This window comes from Triticum dicoccoides, chromosome 7A (genome assembly GCF_002162155.2).
Source record: "Triticum dicoccoides isolate Atlit2015 ecotype Zavitan chromosome 7A, WEW_v2.0, whole genome shotgun sequence".
Lineage (NCBI taxonomy): Eukaryota > Viridiplantae > Streptophyta > Magnoliopsida > Poales > Poaceae > Triticum > Triticum dicoccoides.
In genome coordinates, this window is record NC_041392.1 from 691,519,692 (window position 1) to 691,543,047 (window position 23,356).

Here is a 23,356-nt window from a genome sequence, read left to right on the forward strand (position 1 = left end):
GTCACCGAACCTTAAGTGTGTAGACCCTACGTGTTCGGGAGACATGTAGACATGACCGAGATGGCTCTCCGGTCAATAACCAACAGCGGTATCTGGATACCCATGTTGGCTCCCACATGCTCCTCGATGATCTCATCGAATGAACCACGATGTCGAGGATTCAAGCAACCCCGTATATAATTCCCTTTGTCAATCGGTATGTTACTTGCCCGAGATTCGATCGTCGGTATCCCAATATCTTATTCAATCTCGTTACCGGCAAGTCACTTTACTCGTACCGTAATGCATGATCCCATGACCAGACACTTGGTCACTTTGAGCTCATTATGATGATGCATTACCGAGTGGGCCCAGAGATACCTCTCCGTTATACGGAGTGACAAATCCCAGTCTTGATCCGTGTCAACCCAACAGACACTTTTGAAGATACCCGTAGTATACCTTTATAGTCACCCAGTTACGTTGTGACGTTTGGTACACCCAAAGCACTCCTACGGCATCCGGGAGTTACACGATCTCATGGTCTAAGGAAAAGATACTTGACATTGGAAAAACTCTAGCAAACGAACTATACGATCTTGTGCTATGTTTAGGATTGGGTCTTGTCCATCACATCATTCTCCTAATGATGTGATCTCGTTATCAATGACATCTAATGTCTATAGTCAGGAAACCATGACTATCTGTTGATTAACGAGCTAGTCAACTAGAGGCTTACTAGGGACATGTTGGTGTCTATGTATTCACACATGTATTATGATTTCCGGATAACACAATTATAGCATGAATAAAAGACAATTATCATGAACAAGGAAATATAATAATAATCCTTTTATTATTGCCTCTAGGGCATATTTCCAACATGAATTACCAGGCTTTCCCTTAGCGTTTTGGGGGTGCGTGGGGGTGCGGATGAGCACATGCATGGTGCAGCAGGGCGCGGCCTTGCGTGCCTGCTGTGTGTGCACCGGCCGAGCAGCCATGCTCGAGCTCAAGCTCATGCATGGCGGCCTGCGCTCGGGTGCATACGACCAGGGCGAGCGGGAGGAGGAACGGCGATTCTCACCGCGCTCGAATGCGAGATCCACTTGGACAGAGATAGACGAGGAAGCCGGTGAGGAGACACTGATTGCCGAAAACGGCTTCGCCGAGGAGAAAACGATAATGGCGTGGTCAGTCCCAAGGCCTTGTGGACATGCTGTTGCGCAGGAGGACGACGGACGTCACAGCGGAGCTTCCCGTCGACGAGGTGGAGGACGAAAAGGACCACAACGGCGAAGCGAAATTAGCCCCGTGGGTCAACGCCCAGGCCACTCATGCCCGCAATCGAGCAACTGCCCCCGCGCATATCACCAACAGTCGCACGATCCCGATCGAAGCACCCCAAGATCCTGTGGTAGTTTTGCAATCTGCCACACAGTTGCCATATACATATTTCATTTTACTTTTTAGAAAAACAATCTGCATCACACATTATTTCTTCGAACAAAAGTTCATTTTGATGGGGGTGGAGGGAGGGTAGCTAAAGGAGGCGTTGTCATGGCCACTATGTCTGCAGAACTTTGCAATGAAACTTGCATTTTTTTTGAGCATCAGTACAGACACAAGTGCTCATATACACGCGCATACACTCACCCCTATGAACGCACGCATGCACACTCTATCCCTATGAGCACCTCCGAGAGACTGAGCCAGCATATCATCTTGAGATTTACGAAGTCACCGTAGGCGCCTCGTCGTCGACGGGAACGTCTCCTCCCACTGAAAGCGCATCGCCGGAAATCCTGAAATAAATCCAGGAATACTGCGAGCACCAGGATTTAAACCCTGGTGGGTTAGGGATACCACTATCCACCTAACTAACTCAACCACAGGTTGATTCGCAGATAATGAAACTTGCATATTTCAGACTGGAGAAGTGGAGAGAAAACCGCTGCCCTGTGTCGGCCCATTCCGTGAATTCGGACTGGACGAGGTCCAGCAAGGCCCAACAAGGCGACCATTCGGCCCAGTGGCAGCCACGTAATTTCCACCGCACGGCCGAACCCTATATACCCCCTCTCGCTCCCAACCCTACCGCGCCGCCGCCCCCGAAGAAGCCACCAGCCTCCTCCTCCTCTTCCCTCGCCGCCCGCCGCCCGCCGCCCGCTGAGGTTGGTCGCCGGACGCCATGGCCCCCACCAAGAAGTCGGTACGAACCGCACCCCTCCCCCTCCCCCTGCCCCTCCTCGTCTCCCAGCTGATTCTGTCCCGAGTTGATGCGGTTGTGGTTGTGGTCGCCGGCTGACGGATTTGGATTCGATTCCGACTGTGTGCAGAAGAAGAGCACGGAGAACATCAACAACAAGCTGCAGCTGGTGATGAAGAGCGGCAAGTACACGCTCGGCTACAAGACCGTCCTCAAGACGCTCCGGAGCTCCAAGGGTATGTGTCGATTGCCCCTCTGTTTTCCTCACTCCGCTTATCTCGGTTGATCTAATCCGCCGTGGCGAATCCGTAGTTGCTCCGTTTGTTTGCTGTATCCTTGTAGCGAAATGCAGAATCAATCGGCTCACAGATCTGTGGATGGCCTGGCTGTTTTGTAGAGTGGAGCTGTTGATGGATGTCGTGTGCTTATTTGTGTCTGGAACTGCGACCCCATTAGAAGTTGGCAGCTTTAGCTCTCGATAGATTGCTTGTAGGATGGTCAATGCCATGCCGATTTGGATCTTAATTACAGTGCCATGCTCTGAATGTTAGGATGTATCAATGTAGTAGTCCAGTCTGTAGTGTAGGGTTTTGGATTGGAAACTGAGTGAAGTTTGGCTCTTAGGCTTGCTTTTGCTGCCATTTTTTTTATCAATGAATGCATCTGCCATATTCTGATTGATCCAAAATATCACCTTATCTCTAGTGCAATGGGAGGTTAAAATGTTTGTTCAGACAATAGGGTTCATGCCATTGATAATCACTGTATTGTTTGTATGGAATTTGCATTCTGTAACGGGACTGAAGTTTACCTCTTTGGCTTGCTTTTGCTTTGCCCTAGAGATGAATACAGCGCCCTAGAATAATACCAGCCTCTTTATTAACACTTCCAAGATTTCTTCCATATCTGGGGGACAATGGAGGTTGGGATACTTGTATTTTGCTGACATTAATTCCCACTGCTGTGTAGCAATTTTAGGATATTTTTAGGGGAATTTCATGATATATTGGTAATGTAGAATTTGTAGGTGGATTGTGCATTTGTAGTTATTGTAGTATAGCTTGCAGTTTCGTGTTACCTTGTGACCCAGCACCATTCTTATCCAGTAGGTAGCCCCAAAGATATGTATTCTCACAATCTTCAGATTGGAAGAAAGGTGTAATTTTTGATTTTCAGATTAGACCAGGTTCAGGCTATTACTAAACCAACATAGTGTGTGTAATGCTTACACCCTTTTTTGGGTAACTGTTTAAGATTGTCCTTTGGTGGTAGTTAACACATGAGATGCACTCATATTATATCTTATTGATTTTTTCATTTACATGTGGCTTTTTTAAAATAATCTAATTTGTATGTTTGCCGTTCAGGGAAGTTGATTATCCTCGCAAACAACTGCCCTCCGCTCAGGAAGTCTGAGATCGAGTACTATGCTATGCTGTCCAAGATCAGCGTTCATCATTTCCATGGAAGTAAGATTATTTGAGCCTAGTCTGAAACCTTTTCTCAATGCTTGCTTAACATATGTAGTTTAGCTTGTTTATTATCAAATAATGAATTGTGGTCTAATGCTAATGAATGTGTCTTTGTCCTTTCAGACAACGTGGATCTTGGAACTGCGTGTGGCAAGTACTACCGGGTGTGCTGTTTGAGCATCCTTGACCCTGGTTCGTCCTTGTTAAACTCAGAACTCGTTGGTCAGTTTGTCATTTGCCCTTATAACTTGTTCCGAGCGTTTACCTCACATGTTTTCAGGTGACTCGGACATCATCACCACCGTTCCTCAGTGAAGACAAGCTTACCTATCCTAGCCTAAGATGATGTAGTGTGGAGAGTCGTGCTTACAAGGCTGATGGCCGTCTCTCGTTATTGAGCCGGAGCTGCCAGATACAGTTTCAAACCAATCATGGCTGTTTTTCTAAGGCATTCCTATGGTTTTGTTCTATGAGATGTTTATTCCTATGGTCCTTTACATAGGCAATTGGATGATTAGTACTGTCAGCATTGTTTAGCTTGCCTTGCTCCTCCAGCGAAACGCCACACATTGCTCTTTTTTCCCCGCAAAGAAAGGGAACTAGGACAACCTGTGTTGCTAAACTGAAGAATTGCGTGAAACTGGCTGGTTGATGCTTGTGCAATCTTTGCTTTCGGAGATGCGAAGGGTGATGGAATGGTTTTTTTTCTGACCACGGTAGAGTAGACATGCTGGGTGATGATGTTTTTAGCATGCTAATTTCACTACCGCCAGAGCATTGCAATTACCAAGGCTTGTCTCTCTTGCCCAAGAAACACTCCCACAAGTGTGTTCCTTCCCTATTTGTTGATGATGCTGGGGCCCATCTAGTCCAAAGACGTACACGATTCAGATGGCCACAGCCGTCGTCCTCGGCCATGTAGTCATGCGTGGTGCTGGTCTGGTGGAAATCTACAAGCTGACCATTTCAGATATACAAGTTGTAATCGTCATCAGAGAAAGCACTATATTCATTCGTCTCTAGTAAGTGTACTTAGGAAAGTGAAAACCAGAACACAATATTAGAAGCTGGATAATATCTAGCGTGGTAGAGTCGCTGATGACATAAATTCTTGCTCCAAGCTATAACAGTTTTGGCTTCTCTCGGAAGATGAATTTGAGCTTCCCACCTTACGAGCTGCAGTAGCTAAAGACCGATGACCAACTTGGCTTTGTACGGTCGACAGAGGTTGAATGTCTTCGTCTTTTGCAGCAAGCTCGCACATTCTCAACCTCTCCAATCGCAGATGCTGCAATTTCATCTCGACTTGTTTCATAGTAGGTCTTTCTTCACCTCGAAGACGCAAACAAATCTCCGCGACACAGGCTACACCACTAATCTCTTCCTTGGTTGCTTCCTTGAGAACCTGAGCAGCTACAATTTCTGCAAGTGGTTTCTCCCTTATCTCCCAAAGGAAGTAATTGGATAAGTTTTGCTTTAGCCCAGAGTCAGTGGTAAAAATAGGCTCCTTTCGAAGGAGCAACTCCACAAGTACCGTACCGAAACTGTACACATCACTCTTCTCATTTAAAATGCCAGTGTGATAATATTCTGGATCTAAGTACCCAAATGTACCTTGTATATTCGTCATAACATGGGTCTGATCAATAGGAACCAACCTCGAAGCACCAAAGTCTGACACCTTTGCTGTATAATTCCCATCCAGGAGTATATTTGTCGACTTCACATCACGATGAAAGATTGATACAGAAGCAGCTGAATGAAGGTAAGAAAGGGCTCCAGCTGCTTCTATTGCAATTCTTAAGCAATCATCCCACGACAAGGAAGAGTTGTTGTTTGGATTATGAAGAACACCAAATAATGAACCATTAGGTATGAAGTCATACACAAGTAGTGGAACCTCAGTCTCAAGGCAACATCCAAAGAGCTTCACAATATTTCGCTGGTTTATCTGTGAGAGGATAGCAACCTCGTTGATGAACTGACTAATCTCAATTTGTGCAGTGACTTTAGACTTTTTAATGGCCACTACTCGTTGGTCAGATAGGATGCCTTTGTATACCATGCCATGCCCTCCACGACCAACGATACGCGTGTGGTCAAAGTTATTTGTTGCCTTTTGTAGCTCTGCCAAGGAGAAAATCTTTGTTTTGTCGCTCGCATTTTCATCAGAAGAAATCAATTGTTCTAGAAGAAGACCCTGGTTCTTTTTGAAATACTTTCTTCGCAATTGCTTTTTGATATCTAATTTCCACCTTCGGATAAGAAATATTGCAATTATGATGAGAAGTAGAATGCCAAAACCAACGCTTAGCCCAATGACAATACCTGCAATGACAGTGTTCATCAAATCTGTACTTAGCCAAAAGTATTGTTTCACGTCGCTCACTGTGGAATTGATTATACCATTGAACTCACCAAGTAAAAGACTCTGCCTCTTTGTTGAAGTGCACTTCATTGCTAGGAAGTCATATTCTGTTTTTCTAGGACATGCGGTGCAATTGTGGCTTCCAATAGTATTATGACAAACCCCTTTACAAATACCAGGAGTCTCACACTCATCAATATCTGCAATACATGAGTGAGGTTTGAGAGGAGTTTATAGTGTGTAATAATAATTATACATTTACTTAGCTCAGTTAACATTGTCAAAGAAATTAAGTAATATAGGGCTTTCATATTTTTTGCCGGGAGGGTTTTGCAGCAAACAAAAATGATGGTTAACTCTCTAAAATGGCCATATAGTTACTATAGCTAGGGGCACATGGCCTTAATATAGGTTGACCCACTCAAAGGCTGGAGTCTCTGGTCTCCATGCAAGCTATTTTCATTCTACTCTATGCACAGAGTTAATTAATGAAGAAACCATAGATAATAATTTAGTGTTCACGTAAACATTTCTATGAGCCAAAACAAAATCCAACACTCCTTCAGAGCACACCGCTCTAAAAGGTTTATGAAAGGGTATTATTGTACTTTTTGTCACTAACTAAGACAAGTAGTCATCAATCCGTGCTCCTGCACGGGCTAGCGATTTCTCTACTTGACTGGTATTATCGTATCAAAGATATTTTTAGCCATGAAAATGTAACTTGTAATAGGGAGTTTAAGTGATGTACACATGAATATTAACACATTCGTACTTCTAAATATATTGTGAGTTCAACTGTTCAAGTAATCATATAGATAAAAATAGAAGTGTTATTTTAATGCACCTGATATTATTTGCATGAATAATTAGTTATTTCAACTAAGAAACTAGAGTACAAGCATTAAAAAAATAGAGATATGAAATGATTCCCAAATTCTTTGTTCATGTGTTCTATACTTCTATATATGTTGATGAGCAATAGAAGATGCTTTAGGGAATTGGAACATGCTTTGAGAACATCTCCGCTGCTTGTGAGGATATCAAAGAGGAAGCATAAAAACTAGGTACTGGGATCTCTCCGGCTTGATTGTAAGCTCGGGGGAGATCCTAGAGTACTTTATATCTCTACTTTCATGTCTTTATTTCTGCAAGTGGAGATTAGCTCGCTAGTTGTTGTTGAAGTTTGAACTTTTCAATTCCTTTCGAATAAGGGAAGACTCCTTTCTGATGCGCTATGGATATTTAAACAATTGATGCCATTATTTTAATTGGGAAGCATATGAGATGGTGGTTTTCTGCAATTGGTAGCTAATGTTCACTACTGAGATGATCATAAGTCTTCCACAACCAGTTGTTGATTGATTAGAGAAGGAAAATAACTATATGTGCTAGCCCATCAGTTTGCAACCCCTAAAAAAATTTATAAGCATAAAAGATTGGGACTTATGTCTGATCAAATAAACAAGTTGAAGCAAATAGCTAAGGGATAGAATTCCTCTTGAAATAATATAAGTTTTTAATCCCTATTAAAGGAATATGTTTAGCTTGCATGTCACATAAGAATAAAATGTGAGATGGGCACGTAAACATGTTTCATGCTCGGGAAAAAGAAAGTAATGAAAAAAAAATCAATAAAAGAGACTCCCTACTATTTGCTCAGTTGAAATAAAAGATGGCCTACTACATAAAGTTGTATCTCGTTCATTAATGAATTGCGTAACAAGGTGTGAAAGGCTTCATGATCATCCTAGCAGTGGAGATGCACTATCGATTGTTGCATTCTTTTGTCTCTTTCAGTTTCGATATCTCTTGTGACGGACTCATGCCTTTATATATATCTTCGTGTCACAAAATTAAGACGACCTTATTTACAAGCTGCGGTGTTTGCTCGGGGACGAGCAAAATTTAACCTTAGGGGAGTTGATGAGTCCAAATTTTGTGATTTTTTTATCTTTATTTTGTGCCTATATGGTTGGCTTTGTGGAATTTTACTGCGTTCGCGCATGTCTTTTTGTCGAATTCCCTCGGGATGTGTTTTTGGAAGTGATTAGAGCGCTAACGAAAGAACTTCAGGAAACAATGGTACAATCATGTCAATTAATGTGATTAACAACTAGCATAAAATTTAAAGCAATTTGGAGAAAGCTAGAAGTTGTGCAACGCCTCTAGAGCACAAGACGGCATGTCGTACGAATGTAGGCACTCGTACCAGCTGCCATCGCTTCCTCCTCGTCGACTACTTCCACCCCGTGGAATCAGATCGCGAATTAGATGCATACGAAGACCAGAAACTCGTCCAGACGAGAGAACCTAGCCCCCGAATGCCATCCGAAGGGAGGATATGAGGAGATTGCCATGTTCATCATGACGTGCAAGAGGACAATGACATCAACCATCTCCATCGTTTGCCATTATCATCTATCATCTCTATCTCGTTGTAATACTCAACCGTTTGTGGATTGCTACATGCATTACTTATTTGATTCATTAGTGTTTTTCATTGCTATGCACTTGATGTTCTTCGTTCCCATGTACGAGTAAAACCCTAGTTCTCGGCTTCATCCCCCGAGGCGTCGATGAAGAAGGTGGTCTGGTCTTGTCCTCCAAGAGGTTTCGTTAAACTTAATGTTGATGCTTCTTTTGATCACGATCTTCTTAGGGGTTCCATGGGAGTGGTCCTTCGAGACGACAAAGGCAGGTTTATTGCTGGAGGGAATCAGAAAATAGATTTTTGTGCGGATGTGTTGATGGCAGAAGCTTTAGCTCTCAAATTCGGTCTAACACTGGCGCAAAGGGCGGGAAGCAGTCGATTTGTTATAAATTCGGATAATATGGAGGTGCTTGAAACTATGAATGATGGAGGGCAGTCGGTGGGCGCGACGGCAGCAATCTTCGATGATTGTTATCATTATGCTTGTGATTTCGTTACTGCTAGATTTGAGCACTGTAATAGGAAAGCAAACAAAGTAGCTCATGAGCTTGCTAGACTAGCTAAATTTTCTTTGAATTCCGATTGGTTTGAGGAGCCTTTAAATGAAATTGTAATGATCCTCACAAAAAATGTACTACTTATCACAAATGAATAAAACCTGAGTTTTTCAAAAAAACCCTAGTTCTTGGGGATATGGATGAACCTTGGTATGTTTTGGTGCTGAAAACGTTGATAAGGATATGATGCCCTTTGTTGAATGTTTAGTCTAATAATATTCATGAATGTTGTGAAGGGACCCCACTCATCATTTACGTCGTAAGTCCACAAAGCCTATTACTGTCATGGTAAAGGTTAGGAAATGAAGGCCATTCAGGTGGCAGTAAAAGCCTTCACTCCTCTCTTTTGCAATTGATAAGGGAATAAGGAGAACCATTGTGAGGCCGCATCCACGGGCAAATCCATAATTAATTACCATAGTAGTAACCTGGAGGGGGAGACTACAGTGGTGGTGGTGTGTGGTATGAAGGCTACCTAGTTCGAATGGTATTGGTGGCATATCATTGGCCAGGGCTGATGTTGCTAGGAGAGGCACCTCATTGGCTAGAACTCGTGCTTGAGTGTAACATCCCGAATGTAATTTACCTTATTTGTACTCCAACTCTTGCCGTTTCCAGCACTAAGTTATTTTATTTCCTCGTTGTCAGGTTTTTGTCTCCGTGTGTTTTGTCTTTGTCATGCATCTCATATCATGTCATCATGTGCATTGCATTTGCATACTCGTTCGTCTCATGCATCCGAGCATTTTCCCCGTTGTCAATTTTGCATTCCGACGCTCCTATGTCCTCCGGTGGTCCTTTCTACCTCTTTTCGTGTGTGGGGGTTAAACGTTTTCGGATTGGACCGAGACTTTCCAAGCGGCCTTGGTTTACTACCGGTAGACCGCGTGTCAAGTTTCGTGCCATTTGGACTTCGTTTGATACTCCAACGGTTAACCGAGGGACCGAAAAGGCCTCGTGTGTGTTGCAGCCCAACACCCTTCCAAACTGGCCCAAAACCCACCTAAACCTCTCCCATCATCTAGAGCGTTCGATCACGATCGCGTGGCCGCAAACCGCACCTCATTTGGAGCTTCCTAACTCCTCCTACCTCTATATAAAGAACCCCCCATTTCAATTCATGGACGAAAACCTAGCCCCGCTCTTCTCTGCGAGGCCGGACACGTCCGCCGGCCACCGGACAGACCACCGCCGCCACTCGCAGCCCGCCACATGGCAGGCGCCGCCACCCCGCGCCACCGGCCCGCCGAAGCCCGATTCGGGCCCCCGAGAGCCCATTGCGCCACCACGCCTCCTCGCCATCTCCTCCACCCGCGCGCGGCCATCCTCTTCGGCGCCGGCGAGCGCCGCACCTTGCCGGACCATCGCGCCCGCCATTGCCGGTCGCCGGCCGCCTCCGCCGCCCTGCTTCGCCCTCGCCGCCGGCGAGCTAGCGCCGCGCCGCCCGGATCCCGCCACCGTCCGCCTCCATCTCCGGCCTCCCTCGACCCCGGCAGCACCTCCGGCGACCTCGGCATCTTCTCTGGTGAACAGCTCCGGCGACCTCGGGACGCGTGTGATCTGGATCTCGGATCCAAAATCCCTTCGGTTGACTTTTTCCTCCCGAAACCCTAATCTTTTTGCATACTTTGACATGCCATAACTCTGCATCTGTAGCTTCGATTCGTGCGTGTAGCATATCAAAATGTTCGTCCCGACAATTACATCATTTCATCTCATTGCATCATTTTCATTTGAGCTCATCTTGATGGCCGAAATGTCGTTGGAAGAGAGCTATGTGATGATTTTGTCAGATCTGTTTCAGCAAATGGCCTTTTATCATTTTTGCCATGATTAATGTGTGCATGCTATGATCCTGAGCTCTACATGTGTTTTGTAGAATGCCTTGTTATCTTTACAGGGGTGTATCCCATGTATTTTTGTGATCTTTTTGGTCACTAGCACAAGCATGCAAAGTAGCTTACTCGATGATGCTGATTTCAGGGACTTAGAATTTCACTAAGTCCTTGTTCTGCTATTGTTTTTATGCCATATGTTCATGTTGTTTCCTAGTGATCCGTGCCTCTTTTGAGGATGATCAGTAAGGATGTTTTGTTAATATTGTGGTGCTCTATCCATCCATGTCTTTGTTTGAAATGATGGAGCACCCTAGCTTGAGTCAATCGAGCTCTACTTTTGCTATAAAATGTTCGTGACAGATTGTTAACATGTTTAGCAATTTTGCCGAGCTTATTGTTGTTGATCCGTGCATGCTAAGTTGTTGTTCATCTATAGCTTCTATGCCATGTCTTCTTGATGGGTGTATGCTTAGTTTATCATGCCATGCTCTATAGTGAGTGCATCGAGCTCGCAAACATGCCTACTTGTTAATCTATTTACATACTCCAGTTTTTTACTAAGTCTGAATCTGTTTATGTTTTTGCTATGTTCACATGTCTGTAATTGTATTTTATGATCCCTTTTGGCTCAAGGTCACTAAGGGCCTTTTGTTATGTGCTTTGAGTAGCTTCATGCAATGCCTTGCTTTGCCATGATATGTTCTTGTAGAATGTAGTTTTCATGCTCTAAACATTGCTTCCTGATGATAAATTCCTGATTTATCGTTATTTCACTAAGTCTGAAACCTGTTATCTTTTGCACTTTTGCCATGCTTGTTTGAACCTGTTAATGGGTGAATTAGCCGTAGCTCAGTGTTCATCTTTTGTCAAGCATCATGAGTGAATGCATCATGAGTGAATTTGCCATGTATTTTGTTGTCATGTTTGAGTGATCTAGCATATTTAACTTGATGCATTTAATTGGTCACTTGCTGATTATCGCAGATCGGTGCCATATTTGTTTTGCTTGCCATTTCCAAACCGTGCATCCGATTCCGGTGATCTTTATATCAATTTCAACCGAAATCAACTCCTCTTTCCAGTGGCACTCTTGGATTTCCAAGTTGAGTCCAGGTTCATTCATTCCTTTCCAAAACATGCATATGCATCACATATCGCATCCCGCATATCATACCATGTTTGCATTAGGTTGATTGAGCATTGCACATGGTTGATTGTGTTCGTTTTGCTTGTTGTTCTTGCTTGGGTAGAGCCGGGAGACGAGTTCGTGAATGAGGAGCCCGTTGAGTTTGCTTACGAGGATCAAGGCAACTCTGAGAACCTTGCAGGCAAGATGACCATACCCTCGAAATCACTTCTATCTTTGCTTACTAGATGCTCGCTCTTTTGCTATGCCTATACTACGATACCTACCACTTGCTTATCATGCCTCCCAAATTGTCATGTCAAACCTCTAACCCACCATGTCCTAGCAAACCGTTGTTTGGCTATGTTACCGCTTTGCTCAGCCCCTCTTATAGCGTTGCTAGTTGCAGGCAAAGTTTGGAGATCGTTCCTTGTTGGAACATGTTTATTGTTGGGATATCACAATATTATCTTGTTTATCTTAATGCACCTATATACTTGGTAAAGGGTGGAAGGCTCGGCCTTATGCCTGGTGTTTTGTTCCACTCTTGCCGCCCTAGTTTCCGTCATACCAGTGTTATGTTCCCGGATTTTGCGTTCCTTACACGGTTGGGTCATAATGGGAACCCCTTGACAGTTCGCCATGAATAAAACTCTTCCAGCAATGCCCAACATTGGTTTTACCATTCGACACCTAGCCTTTTCCCTTGGGTTTCGTGGACTCAAGGGTCATCTTTATTTTAACCCCCCGGGCCAGTGCTTCTCTAAGTGTTGGTCCAACTGAGCGATGTCTTGGGCTACCAGGGGCAACTCTGGGCTGGCCTACCCGACGTCTGGCTCATCTGAGTGTGCCCTGAGAACGAGATATGTGCAGCTCCTATCTGGATTTGTCGGCACATTCGGCTGGTGTAGCTGGACTTGTTTTACCATTGTCGAGGATGTCTTGTAACCGGGATGCCGAGTCTGATCGGATTGTCTTGGGAGAAGGAATATCCTTCATTGACCGTGATAGCTTGTGATGGGCTAAGTTGGGACTCCCCTGCAGGGATTTGAACTTTCGAAAGCCGTGCCCGTGGTTATGGGCAGATGGGAATTTGTTAATGTCTGGTTGTAGATAACCTGAAACTTAACTTAATTAAAATGCATCAACCGCGTGTGTAACCGTGATGGCCTCTTCTCGGCGGAGTCCGGGAAGTGAACATAGTGTTGGAGTAATGCTTGACGTAGGTTGGTCTAGGATCACTTCTTGATCATAGTTGTTCGACCGTGCTTTTGCCTTCTCTTCTCGCTCTCATTTGCGTATGTTAGCCACCATATATGCTAGTTGCTTGCTGCAGCTCCACATCATACCTTTACCTTACCTATAAGCTTAAATAGTCTTGACCGCGAGGGTGTGAGATTGCTGAGTCCCCGTGACTCACAAATTACTTCCAAAACCAGATGCAGGGACCGATGATACCGTTCCAGAGGACATGACCGAGCTCACGTGGGAGTTCGATGAAGACTCTCGTCGTTACTATGTATCTTTCCCAGATGATCAGTAGTGGTGCCCAGTTGGGGCAATCAGGGACTTTGTCGCATTTGGGGGTTGATCTTTATTTTGGTTCCGTAGTCGGACCCTGAGTGTATTGGATGAATGTAATGACTTATTTATGTATTTGTATGATGTGGCGAGTGTAAGCCAACTATGTACCTTTCCCCTTTATTTATTTACACGGGTTGTTCTGAAGATTACCTCACTTGCGACATTGCTTTCAATGCGGTTATGCCTCTAAGTCGTGCTTTGACACATAGGAGATATAGCCGCATCGAGGACGTTACAAGTTGGTAATCAGAGCCTTCCCCGACCTTAGAAGCCCCCTGGTTGATCGAATCGCTGGCGTTGTTGAGTCTAGAAAAATATTTTGAGTCATTTAGGATTATATATATATCGGAGAGTTAGGAATTCTTTTTACTCCTCAGTCCCTTCGTCGCTCTGGTGAGGCATCCTGACATAGATTTTTGACTCTTCTCTTCTCAAATTTCACTAAATTTTTTTTAGGATCACGCGGGTATCTTGGAATCGTTTCGATGGTTTTGTGACGAGAACATTGTTCTTGGTGCCTCATGACATTTAGGGGTTGTGGCAGTGTCTCGGGGAGTTGAGCTCCGAGGTGTTGTCGTCACAATTTTATCATTAAGATTCTGGAATACCTGAGTTTCGCCGACATCGAAAATCTCTTTTATGCAGTTGTTGGTGAGATAACCTCGACGCCACCCAGTACTGGGGTGGGAGTTCAGGAGTATTGCCATAACTTGTATAACGGATGCTTTTCGAAGGTTGAGGTAAATGATTTCTGAAGGTTTCTTGGTTATGTGTTGAAGGATGGATACAGCTGGATGTAGGATTTGCTAGCTTTGGGTGAGATATTATGCTTCCCCTGTATCCCCAACATCTGATTGCATAACCGGAAAGGTTCGGGAGTTTCATAGGTGGGAATTCTTGTAGCTCTAGTTCTTCTTCCGCGGATATTTGGTTTGGGATTGGGTAATCCTCACCAAGTATTTCTTCTTGTCCGTACCTTGTTTTTATTCTTCTACCTCTATCTAAGTGGCTTCTCAATTTATGGAAATGTGACCATTTCGATTGGAATGCATTCGTTCATTTTGTTCGGATGTGAAGACTATATGTTGTAATTTCAATCTGTTCGATTCAGCTTGAATATTTGCCTGTCAATATGCTAACAGATGTCACCCTCTTCAGGATGGCTCCTGCTAAGGGCAACAATCAGAATCAGGATCCGCCACCACCACCTCCACCTCCGGAGGCATGGCAAACTGTGATGGCCGCTACCAATGCAAAGACGCAGCTGATCATGCAAATTCTTCAAGAGCGCAACCAAGGGAATCATGGCCATGGCAACAATCAGAATCAGTTTGCTATACTCAACCAGTTCCTCGCTAACCAGCCAAAGACCTTCAGCAACTGTGTCGAGGCCTCAGACGCTGATGATTGGCTCGTGGATATATGCAAGCATTTCGAGTGCAGTAACGTCAGGCCTGAGGACTTTGTCAAGTTTGCCTCCTTCCAACTCAAAGACCAAGCCGCAGAGTGGTTTCAACAATACAAAGATTCTAGAGGAGGCCGTGTGATTACCTGGGATGAATTCCGTCAAGACTTCAAAGCTCATCATATTCCTCAGAGTGTGGTTGAAAGCAAGCGTGAGGAATTCCGCAACCTGAAGCAAGGCTCTTTGTCTATTTACCAGTACAACATCATGTTTCAGACGCTCGCCCGTTTCGGTAAGCAAGACGTCCCTGACGAGAAGAGCATGATATACCAGTTCAGGGGTGGTCTCAGAGAAGAACTCCAACTAGCTCTCGTCCTCTTTGAGCCCAAGAAGTACGATGAGTTTTAAAACATGGCAATGAAGCAAGAGGCTGCCCAATTGAAGTGTGATGCTTCCAAGAAGCGAGTCATAGATGTGATTTCTTCTTCCTCAACTCAAATGGCTAAGCAGCAAAAGTATTGGCTGCCTCCTCCTCCGTTCCGTCAGCCTTATTAGCAGAAGAGCAAAGGTGGCAGTGGATCTTCCCACGCACCCAACCCTGGCTTTCAGAACAAGACTTCGTCTCAAGCTCCAAGATCAAGTGCTCCGTATTACCGTCCGCTCTCGGAGGTCACGTGCAACAAGTGCCAACAGAAGGGTCATTATGCCAACAAATGCTTCAATCAAAGGCGTCTTCCTCCTCCTCCTCCTGTGAGATCTGCAAGTATAGCTATGGTCAAGCATAACCCCAAGTCTGCTAAGGTCAACTTGATGAATGCAGCTCAGGCAGAGGACTCGTCAGATGTCATCATGGGTAACCTTCCTGTTAATGATATTCCTGCAAAAGTTCTTTTTGACAATGGTGCATCGCATTGTTTCATCTCGAAACCATTTGTTTCTAAGCATGAGTTGCCTTTACAAGAATTGCCTAGGCAGTTATCAGTTGTTTCTCCGGGTAAATTCATGAATGCAAGCGCTATGATCCCGGATGTTACTATCACGTTGGGCGACTATAAGTTTCTATCCTCTCTAGTGGTCCTTGGTAACTCGGATATTGATCTTATTCTCGGAATGGACTGGCTTTCTAAGCATAAGGCTCACCTTGATTGCGCTGCCAGGCAGATTCAATTGACTCATTCGTCTGAGGACGTAATTGTCTTTGCCACAAGGGATGATACCATCCGTCTGTTTTCTCTCAATGAGAAGGGTGAACTGGATGCCATCTCTCAAATTCCAGTCGTTTGCGAATATCAAGACATCTTTCCAGAAGAGCTTCCAGGAATGCCTCCGCACCGGCCAGTTGAATTTGTCATCGATCTTGAGCCTGGCACGGAACCTGTTTGCAAACGTCCTTACAAGCTTGGACCTGAAGAATTGAAGGAGCTGAAGAAACAACTCAATATTCAAGAGCGAATGGGTCTCATCCGACCTAGTTCTTCTCTGTGGGGTTGTGGTGTTCTTTTTGTGAAGAAGAAGGATGGAACAGACCGACTCTGTGTCGACTATCGTCCAATGAACAAGAAGACCATAAAGAACAAGTACCCACTTCCCAACATCAACGAGCTGTTTGAACAACTCAAAGATGCTCAAGTATTCTCCAAGCTTGATCTCCGTATGGGATATCATCAGATTCACATTCGTGAGCAAGATATCCCTATGATAGCTTTCAGAACAAGCTATGGTTCATATGAATACACTGTCATGTCTTTTGGCCTCGTCAACGCTCCGCCAACATTCTCTCGCATGATGAATTTCATCTTCAATGCCTACACAAATGACTTCGTCTTGGTCTACCTCGATGACATTTTGGTTTTTTCTAAGAACAAGGAAGATCATGCCAAGCACTTGCGTTTGGTGCTGGATAAGCTCAGAGAACATCAGTTCTATGCCAAGTTTTCAAAGTGCGAGTTTTGGCTCGATGAGGTTCTCTACCTTGGGCATATCATTTCTGCCAAGGGCATTGCTGTGAATCTTGAGAAGGTGTCTGCAATTATGAATTGGGAACCACCTCAGAACGTGAAGCAACTCCGCAACTTTCTTGGTCTCACAAGCTATTGTCGAAGGTTCGTTGAGAACTTTTCAAAGATCGCGAAACCTCTTTACAACCTTCTCTAGAAGCACGTCAAGTACATTTGGTCGCCTGAATGTGACATCGCTTTCAACACCCTGAAAGAGAAATTAGTCACTGCTCCAGTTCTGACTCCTCTTGATGAATCCAAACCGTCGAGGTCTTCTGTGATGCTTCCCTTCAAGGTCTTGGTGCGGTGTTGATGCAAGAGAAGAAAGTTGTGGCTTATACCTCTCGCCAGTTGAAGCCCAACGAGAAGAACTACCCCACTCATGACCTCGAGTTGGCAGCAGTTGTGCATGCTCTTTTAACTTGGAGACATCTCTTATTGGGAAGAAAAGTGGACATCTTCACTGACCACAAGAGTCTCAAGTACATCTTCACTCAGCCTAATCTCAACCTCAGGCAGACTCGTTGGGTCGAAATGATTCAAGAGTATAATCCGAGTATCGAATATACTCCGGGCAAGGCCAATGTAATTGCTGACGCATTGAGCAGAAAGGCTTACTGCAACAGTTTGATTCTCAAGCCTTACCAACCCAAGCTTTGTGAAGCTTTCCGCAAACTCAATCTGCAAGTTGTTCCTCAAGGTTTCCTCGCCAACCTCGAAGTCTCTCCTACTTTGGAAGATCAGATTCGCGAGGCTCAACTTCTTGATGCTATGGTGAAGAAGGTGAAAATTGGGATTGCCAAGAGTCAACCCAAGTACAACTGCTATCGTCTCGATGATAAGGATACTCTATTCTTCGAGGATCGCATTGTTGTGCCTAAAGGTGACCTTCATAAAGTCATTATGAACGAGGCTCACAATTCACTCCTCTCTATCCACCCTGGAAGTACAAAGATGTATCATGACCTCAAGCAGTCGTATTGGTGGACTCGAATGAAGCGCGAGATTGCTCTGTTCGTGAATGAATGTGATGTCTGCAGAAGAGTGAAGGCAGAACACCAACGACCAGCTGGTCTCCTCCAATCTCTTGCCATTCCAGAATGGAAGTTTGACCACATTGAGATGGACTTCGCGACAGGATTTCCCAAGTCCAAGTGTGGAAATGATGCCATCTTTGTTGTCATCGACAAACTCACTAAAGTGGCTCACTTTCTGCCTATCAAAGAATCCATCACATCCGCTCAATCGACAGAGCTATATACTTCCCGGATTGCCTCTCTGCACGGCATTCCGCAGTTGATATCTTCAGATCGTGGAAGCATCTTCACCTCCAAGTTTTGGGATTATTTTCAGAAGGCCATGGGCACCAACATCCGTTTCAACACAACTTTTCATCCTCAAACTAGTGGCCAAGTCGAGCGTGTCAATTAGATTCTTGAAGATATGCTCAGGGCTTGCGTCATCTCTTTTGGTATGAAGTGGGAAGATTGTCTTCCATATGCAGAGTTCTCCTACAACAACAGTTTCCAAGCGAGTTCGAGCAAGGCCCCATTTGAAATTCTCTATGGCAGGAAGTGTCGTACTCCTCTTAACTGGTCAGAGACTGGTGAACGTCAACTTCTTGGCAATGACTTGATCATAGAGGCAGAAGAGATGTGCAAAGTCATTCGTGATAATCTCAAAGCCGCGCAATCGCGCCAAAAGAGCTACTATGATAGTAAGCATCGTGATTTGGCTTTCGAGATCGGAGACCATGTTTACCTCCGCGTCTCTCCAATGAAAGGTACTCGTCGCTTCGGTATCAAAGGGAAGCTTGCCCCTAGATACATGGGTCCTTTCAAGATCGTCAGCAAGAGAGGCGATCTCGCCTATCAACTTGAGCTTCCCTCCAACTTTGCAAATGTGCATGATGTGTTCCACGTGTCTCAACTCTGCAAGTGCTTCAAGACCACTGACCGCACTATCAACTTCAAAGACATTGATCTCCAAGAAGACCTGTCTTATCGTGAGCACCCCGTTGCTATTCTTGAAGAAACTGAGCGCAAGAATCGCAACAAGTCAATTAAATTCCTGAAAGTCAAGTGGTCACATCATTCCGACCATGAAGCCACCTGGAAACGCGAGGATCACCTCCATTCTGAGTACCCGGAGTTTTTCCAGTCCTAGATCTCGGGACGAGATCCTTTCGTAGTGGTGGAGTGTTGTAACACCCCGAATGTAATTTACCTTATTTGTACTCCAACTCTTGCCGTTTCCGGCACTACGTTATTTTATTTCCTCGTTGTCGGGTTTTTGTCTCCGTGTGTTTTGTCTTTGTCATGCATCTCATATCATGTCATCATGTGCATTGCATTTGCATACTTGTTCGTCTCATGCATCCGAGCATTTTCCCCGTTGTCCATTTTGCATTCCGGCGCTCCTATGTCCTCCGGTGGTCCTTTCTACCTCTTTTAGTGTGTGGGGGTTAAACATTTTTGGATTGTACCGAGACTTGCCAAGCGGCCTTGGTTTACTACCGGTAGACCGCCTGTCAAGTTTCGTGCCATTTGGACTTTGTTTGATACTCCAACGGTTAACCGAGGGACCGAAAAGGCCTCGTGTGTGTTGCAGCCCAACACCTTTCCAAACTGGCCCAAAACCCACCTAAACCTCTCCCATCATCTATAGCGTTCGATCATGATCGCGTGGCCGCAAACCGCACCTCATTTGGAGCTTCCTAGCTCCTCCTACCTCTATATAAAGAACCCCCCATTTCAATTCACGGACGAAACCCTAGCCCCGCTCCTCTCCGCGCGGCCGGACACGTCCGCCGGCCGCCGGACAGACCGCCGCCGCCACTCGCAGCCCGCCACGTGGCAGGCGCCGCCACCCCGTGCCACCGGCCTGCCAGAGCCCGATTCGGGCCCCCGAGAGCCCATCGCACCACCGCGCCTCCTCGCCATCTCCTCCACCCGCGCGCCGCCATCCTCTTTGGCACCGGCGAGCGCCGCACCTTGCTGGACCACCGTGCCCGCCATTGCCGGTCACCGGCCGCCTCCGCCACCCTGCTTCGCCCTCGCCGCCGGCGAGCTAGCGCCGCGCCGCCCAGATCCCGCCGTCGTCCGCCTCCATCTCCGGCCTCCCTCGACCCCAGCAGCACCTCCGGCGACCTCGGCATCTTCTCTGGTGAACAGCTCCGGCGACCTCGGGACGCGTGTGATCTGGATCTCAGATCCAAAATCCCCTCGGTTGACTTTTTCTTCCTGAAAGCTTAATCTTTTTGCATACTTTGACATGCCATAACTCTGCATCCGTAGCTCCGATTCGTGCGTGTAGCATATCAAAATGTTTATCCCGACGATTACATCATTTCATCTCATTGCACCATTTTCATTTGAGCTCATCTTGATGCTCGAAATGTCGTTGGAAGAGAGCTATGTGATGATTTTGTCAGATCTGTTTCAGCAAATGGCCTTTTGTCATTTTTGCCATGATTAATGTGTGCATGCTATGATCCTGAGCTCTACATGTGTTTTGTAGAATGCCATGTTATCTTTACAGGGGTGTATGCCATGTATTTTTGTGATCTTTGTGGTGACTAGCACAAGCATGCAAAGTAGCTTACTCGATGATGCTGATTTCAGGGACTTAGAATTTCACTAAGTCCTTGTCCTGCTATTGTTTTTATGCCATATGTTCATGTTGTTTCCTAGTGATCCGTGCCTCTTTAAGGATGATAAGTAAGGATATTTTGTTAATATTGGGGTGCTCTATCCATCCATGTCTTTGTTTGCAATTATGGAGCACCCTAGCTTGAGTCAATCGAGCTCTACTTTTGCTATAAAATGTTCCTGGCATATTGTTAACATGTTTAGCAATTTTGCCGAGCTTGTTGTTGTTGTTCCGTGCATGCTAAGTTGTTGTTCATGTATAGCTTCTATGCCATGTCTTCTTGATGGGTGTATGCTTAGTTTGTCGTGCCATGCTCTATAGTGAGTACATAGAGCTCGTAAACATGCCTACTTGTTAATCTGTTTACATACTCCAGTTTTTCACTAAGTCTGAATCTATTTATGTTTTTGCTATGTTCACATGCTTGCAATTGTATTTTATGATCCGTTTTGGCTCAAGGTCACTAAGAGACTTTTGTTATGTGCTTTGATTAGCTTCATGCCATGCCTTGCTTTGCCATGATATGTTCCTGTAGCATGTAGTTTTCATGCTCTAAACATTGCTTCCTGATGATAAATTCCTGATTTATCGTTATTTCACTAAGTCTGAAACCTGTTATCTTTTGCACTTTTGCCATGCTTGTTTGAACCTGTTAATGGGTGAATTAGCTGTAGCTCAGTGTTCATCTTTTGTCAAGAATCATGAGTGGATCCCTGCCATATATTTGTTGTCATGTTTGATTGCTGTAGCATATTTAACTTGATGCATTTAGTTGGTCACTTGCTGATTATCGCAGATTGGTGCCATATTTGTTTTGCTTGCCATTCCCAAACCGTGCATCCGATTCCGGTGATCTTTATATCAATTTCAACCGAAATCAACTCCTCTTTCCAGTGGCACTCTTGGATTTCCAAGTTGAGGCCAGGTTCATTCATTCCTTTCCAAAACATGCCTATGTATCACATATCACATCCCGCATATCATACCATGTTTGCATCATGTTGATTGAGCATTGCACGTGGTTGATTGTGTTCCTTTTGCTTGTTGTTCTTGCTTGGGTAGAGCCGGGAGTCAAGTTTGTGAACGAGGAGCCTATTGAGTTCGCTTACGAGGATCAAGGCAACTCTGAGAACCTTGTAGGCAAGATGATTATACCCTCGAAATCACTTCTATCTTTGCTTGCTATAGATGCTCGCTCTTTTGCTATGCCTATGCTACGATACCGACCACTTGCTTATCATGCCTCCCAAATTGCCATGTCAAACCTCTAACCCACAATGTCCTAGCAAACCGTTGTTTGGCTATGTTACCGCTTTGCTCAGCCCCTCTTATAGCGTTGCTAGTTGCAGGCGAAGTTTGGAGATCGTTCCTTGTTGGAACATGTTTATTGTTGGGATATCACAATATTATCTTGTTTATCTTAATGCACCTATATACTTGGTAAAGGGTGGAAGGCTTGGTCTTATGCCTGGTGTTTTTTTCCACTCTAGCCGCCCTAGTTTCTGTCATATCGGTGTTATGTTCCCGGATTTTGCGTTCCTTACACGGTTGGGTCATAATGGGAACCCCTTGACAGTTCGCCTTGAATAAAACTCTTACAGCAATGCCCAACATTGGTTTTACCATTCGACACCTAGCCTTTTCCCTTGGGTTTCACGGACTCAAGGTCATCTTTATTTTAACCCCCCGGGCTAGTGCTTCTCTAAGTGTTGGTCCAACTGAGCGAATTCTGGGGCTACCAGGGGCAACTCTGGACTGGCCTACCCGACGTCTGGCTCATCTGAGTGTGCCCTGAGAACGAGATATGTGTAGCTCCTATCGGGATTTGTCCGCACATTCGGGCGGTGTTGCCGGACTTGTTTTACCATTGTCGAGGATGTCTTGTAGCCGGGATGCTGAGTCTGATCGGATTGTCTTGGGAGAAGGAATATCCTTCATTGACTGTGAGAGCTTGTGATGGGCTAAATTGGGACTCCCCTGCAGGGATTTGAACTTTCGAAAGCCGTGCCCGCGGTTATGGGCAGATGGGAATTTGTTAATGTCCGGTTGTAGATAACCTGAAACTTAACTTAATTAAAATGCATCAACCGCGTGTGTAACCATGATGGTCTCTTCTCGGCGGAGTCCGGGAAGTGAACACGGTGTTGGAGTAATGCTTGACGTAGGTTGTTCTAGGATCACTTCTTGATCATAGTTGTTCGACCGTGCTTTTGCCTTCTCTTCTCTCATTTGCGTATGTTAGCCACCATATATGCTAGTCGCTTGCTGCAGCTCCACATCATACCTTTACCTTACCTATAAGCTTAAATAGTCTTGATCGCGAGGGTGTGAGATTGCTGAGTCCCCGTGACTCACAGATTACTTCCAAAACCAGATGCAGGGACCGATGATACCGTTCCAGAGGACATGACCGAGCTCAAGTGGGAGTTCGATGAAGACTCTCCTCGTTACTATGTGTCTTTCCCAGATGATCAATAGTGGTGCCCAGTTGGGGCGATCGGGGACTTTGTCGCATTTGGGGGTTGATATTTATTTTGGTTCTGTAGTCGGACCCTAAGTGTATTGGATGAATGTAACGACTTATTTATGTATTTGTGTGACGTGGAGAGTGTAAGCCAACTATGTACCTTTCCCCTTTATTTATTTACATGGGTTGTTGTGAAGATTACCTCACTTGCAACATTGCTTTCAATGCGGTTATGCCTCTAAGTTGTGCTTCGACACGTAGGAGATATA

General features: G+C 45.1%; 2 protein-coding genes across 3 annotated transcripts in view; one reads left to right on the forward strand and one right to left on the reverse strand.

The window, feature by feature from the left end:
• The first annotated feature begins 2,064 nt into the window (after nt 1-2,064).
• On the forward strand, nt 2,065-4,334 carry LOC119328280 (60S ribosomal protein L30-like). Of its 2 annotated transcripts, none has more exons than XM_037601295.1 (5): nt 2,065-2,191; nt 2,319-2,424; nt 3,556-3,657; nt 3,784-3,852; nt 3,941-4,334. In XM_037601295.1, the coding sequence occupies exons 1-5, from the start codon at nt 2,171-2,173 to the stop codon at nt 3,973-3,975; spliced, it is 333 nt and encodes a 110-aa protein (XP_037457192.1). In that variant the 5' UTR covers nt 2,065-2,170; the 3' UTR covers nt 3,976-4,334. The 2 variants fall into 2 exon arrangements, with proteins under 2 accessions (XP_037457192.1, XP_037457193.1); XM_037601296.1 differs by having other exon boundaries at nt 3,973-4,334.
• Nucleotides 4,335-4,567: 233 nt separating this feature from the next.
• The window catches only part of LOC119328278 (wall-associated receptor kinase 1-like), a 33,641-nt gene continuing 14,852 nt past the window's right edge, over nt 4,568-23,356 (reverse strand). The window contains exons 3-4 of the mRNA XM_037601292.1: nt 6,151-6,228; nt 4,568-6,012 (exon numbers count right to left, since the gene is read on the reverse strand). Coding sequence (XP_037457189.1) covers nt 4,739-6,012; nt 6,151-6,228 — 1,352 coding nt within the window. The 3' untranslated portion in view covers nt 4,568-4,738. The remainder of the gene's footprint in view (nt 6,013-6,150; nt 6,229-23,356) is intronic.

What these genes read in the sequence shown, in the direction of transcription:
- LOC119328280 (XM_037601295.1), top strand. Translation starts at nt 2,171, where the DNA reads ATGGCCCCCACCAAGAAGTCG. An exon ending in TGGCCCCCACCAAGAAGTCG is followed by an intron (nt 2,192 to 2,318) that starts GTACGAACCGCA and finishes GACTGTGTGCAG; the next exon opens with AAGAAGAGCACGGAGAACAT. An exon ending in GACGCTCCGGAGCTCCAAGG is followed by an intron (nt 2,425 to 3,555) that starts GTATGTGTCGAT and finishes TTTGCCGTTCAG; the next exon opens with GGAAGTTGATTATCCTCGCA.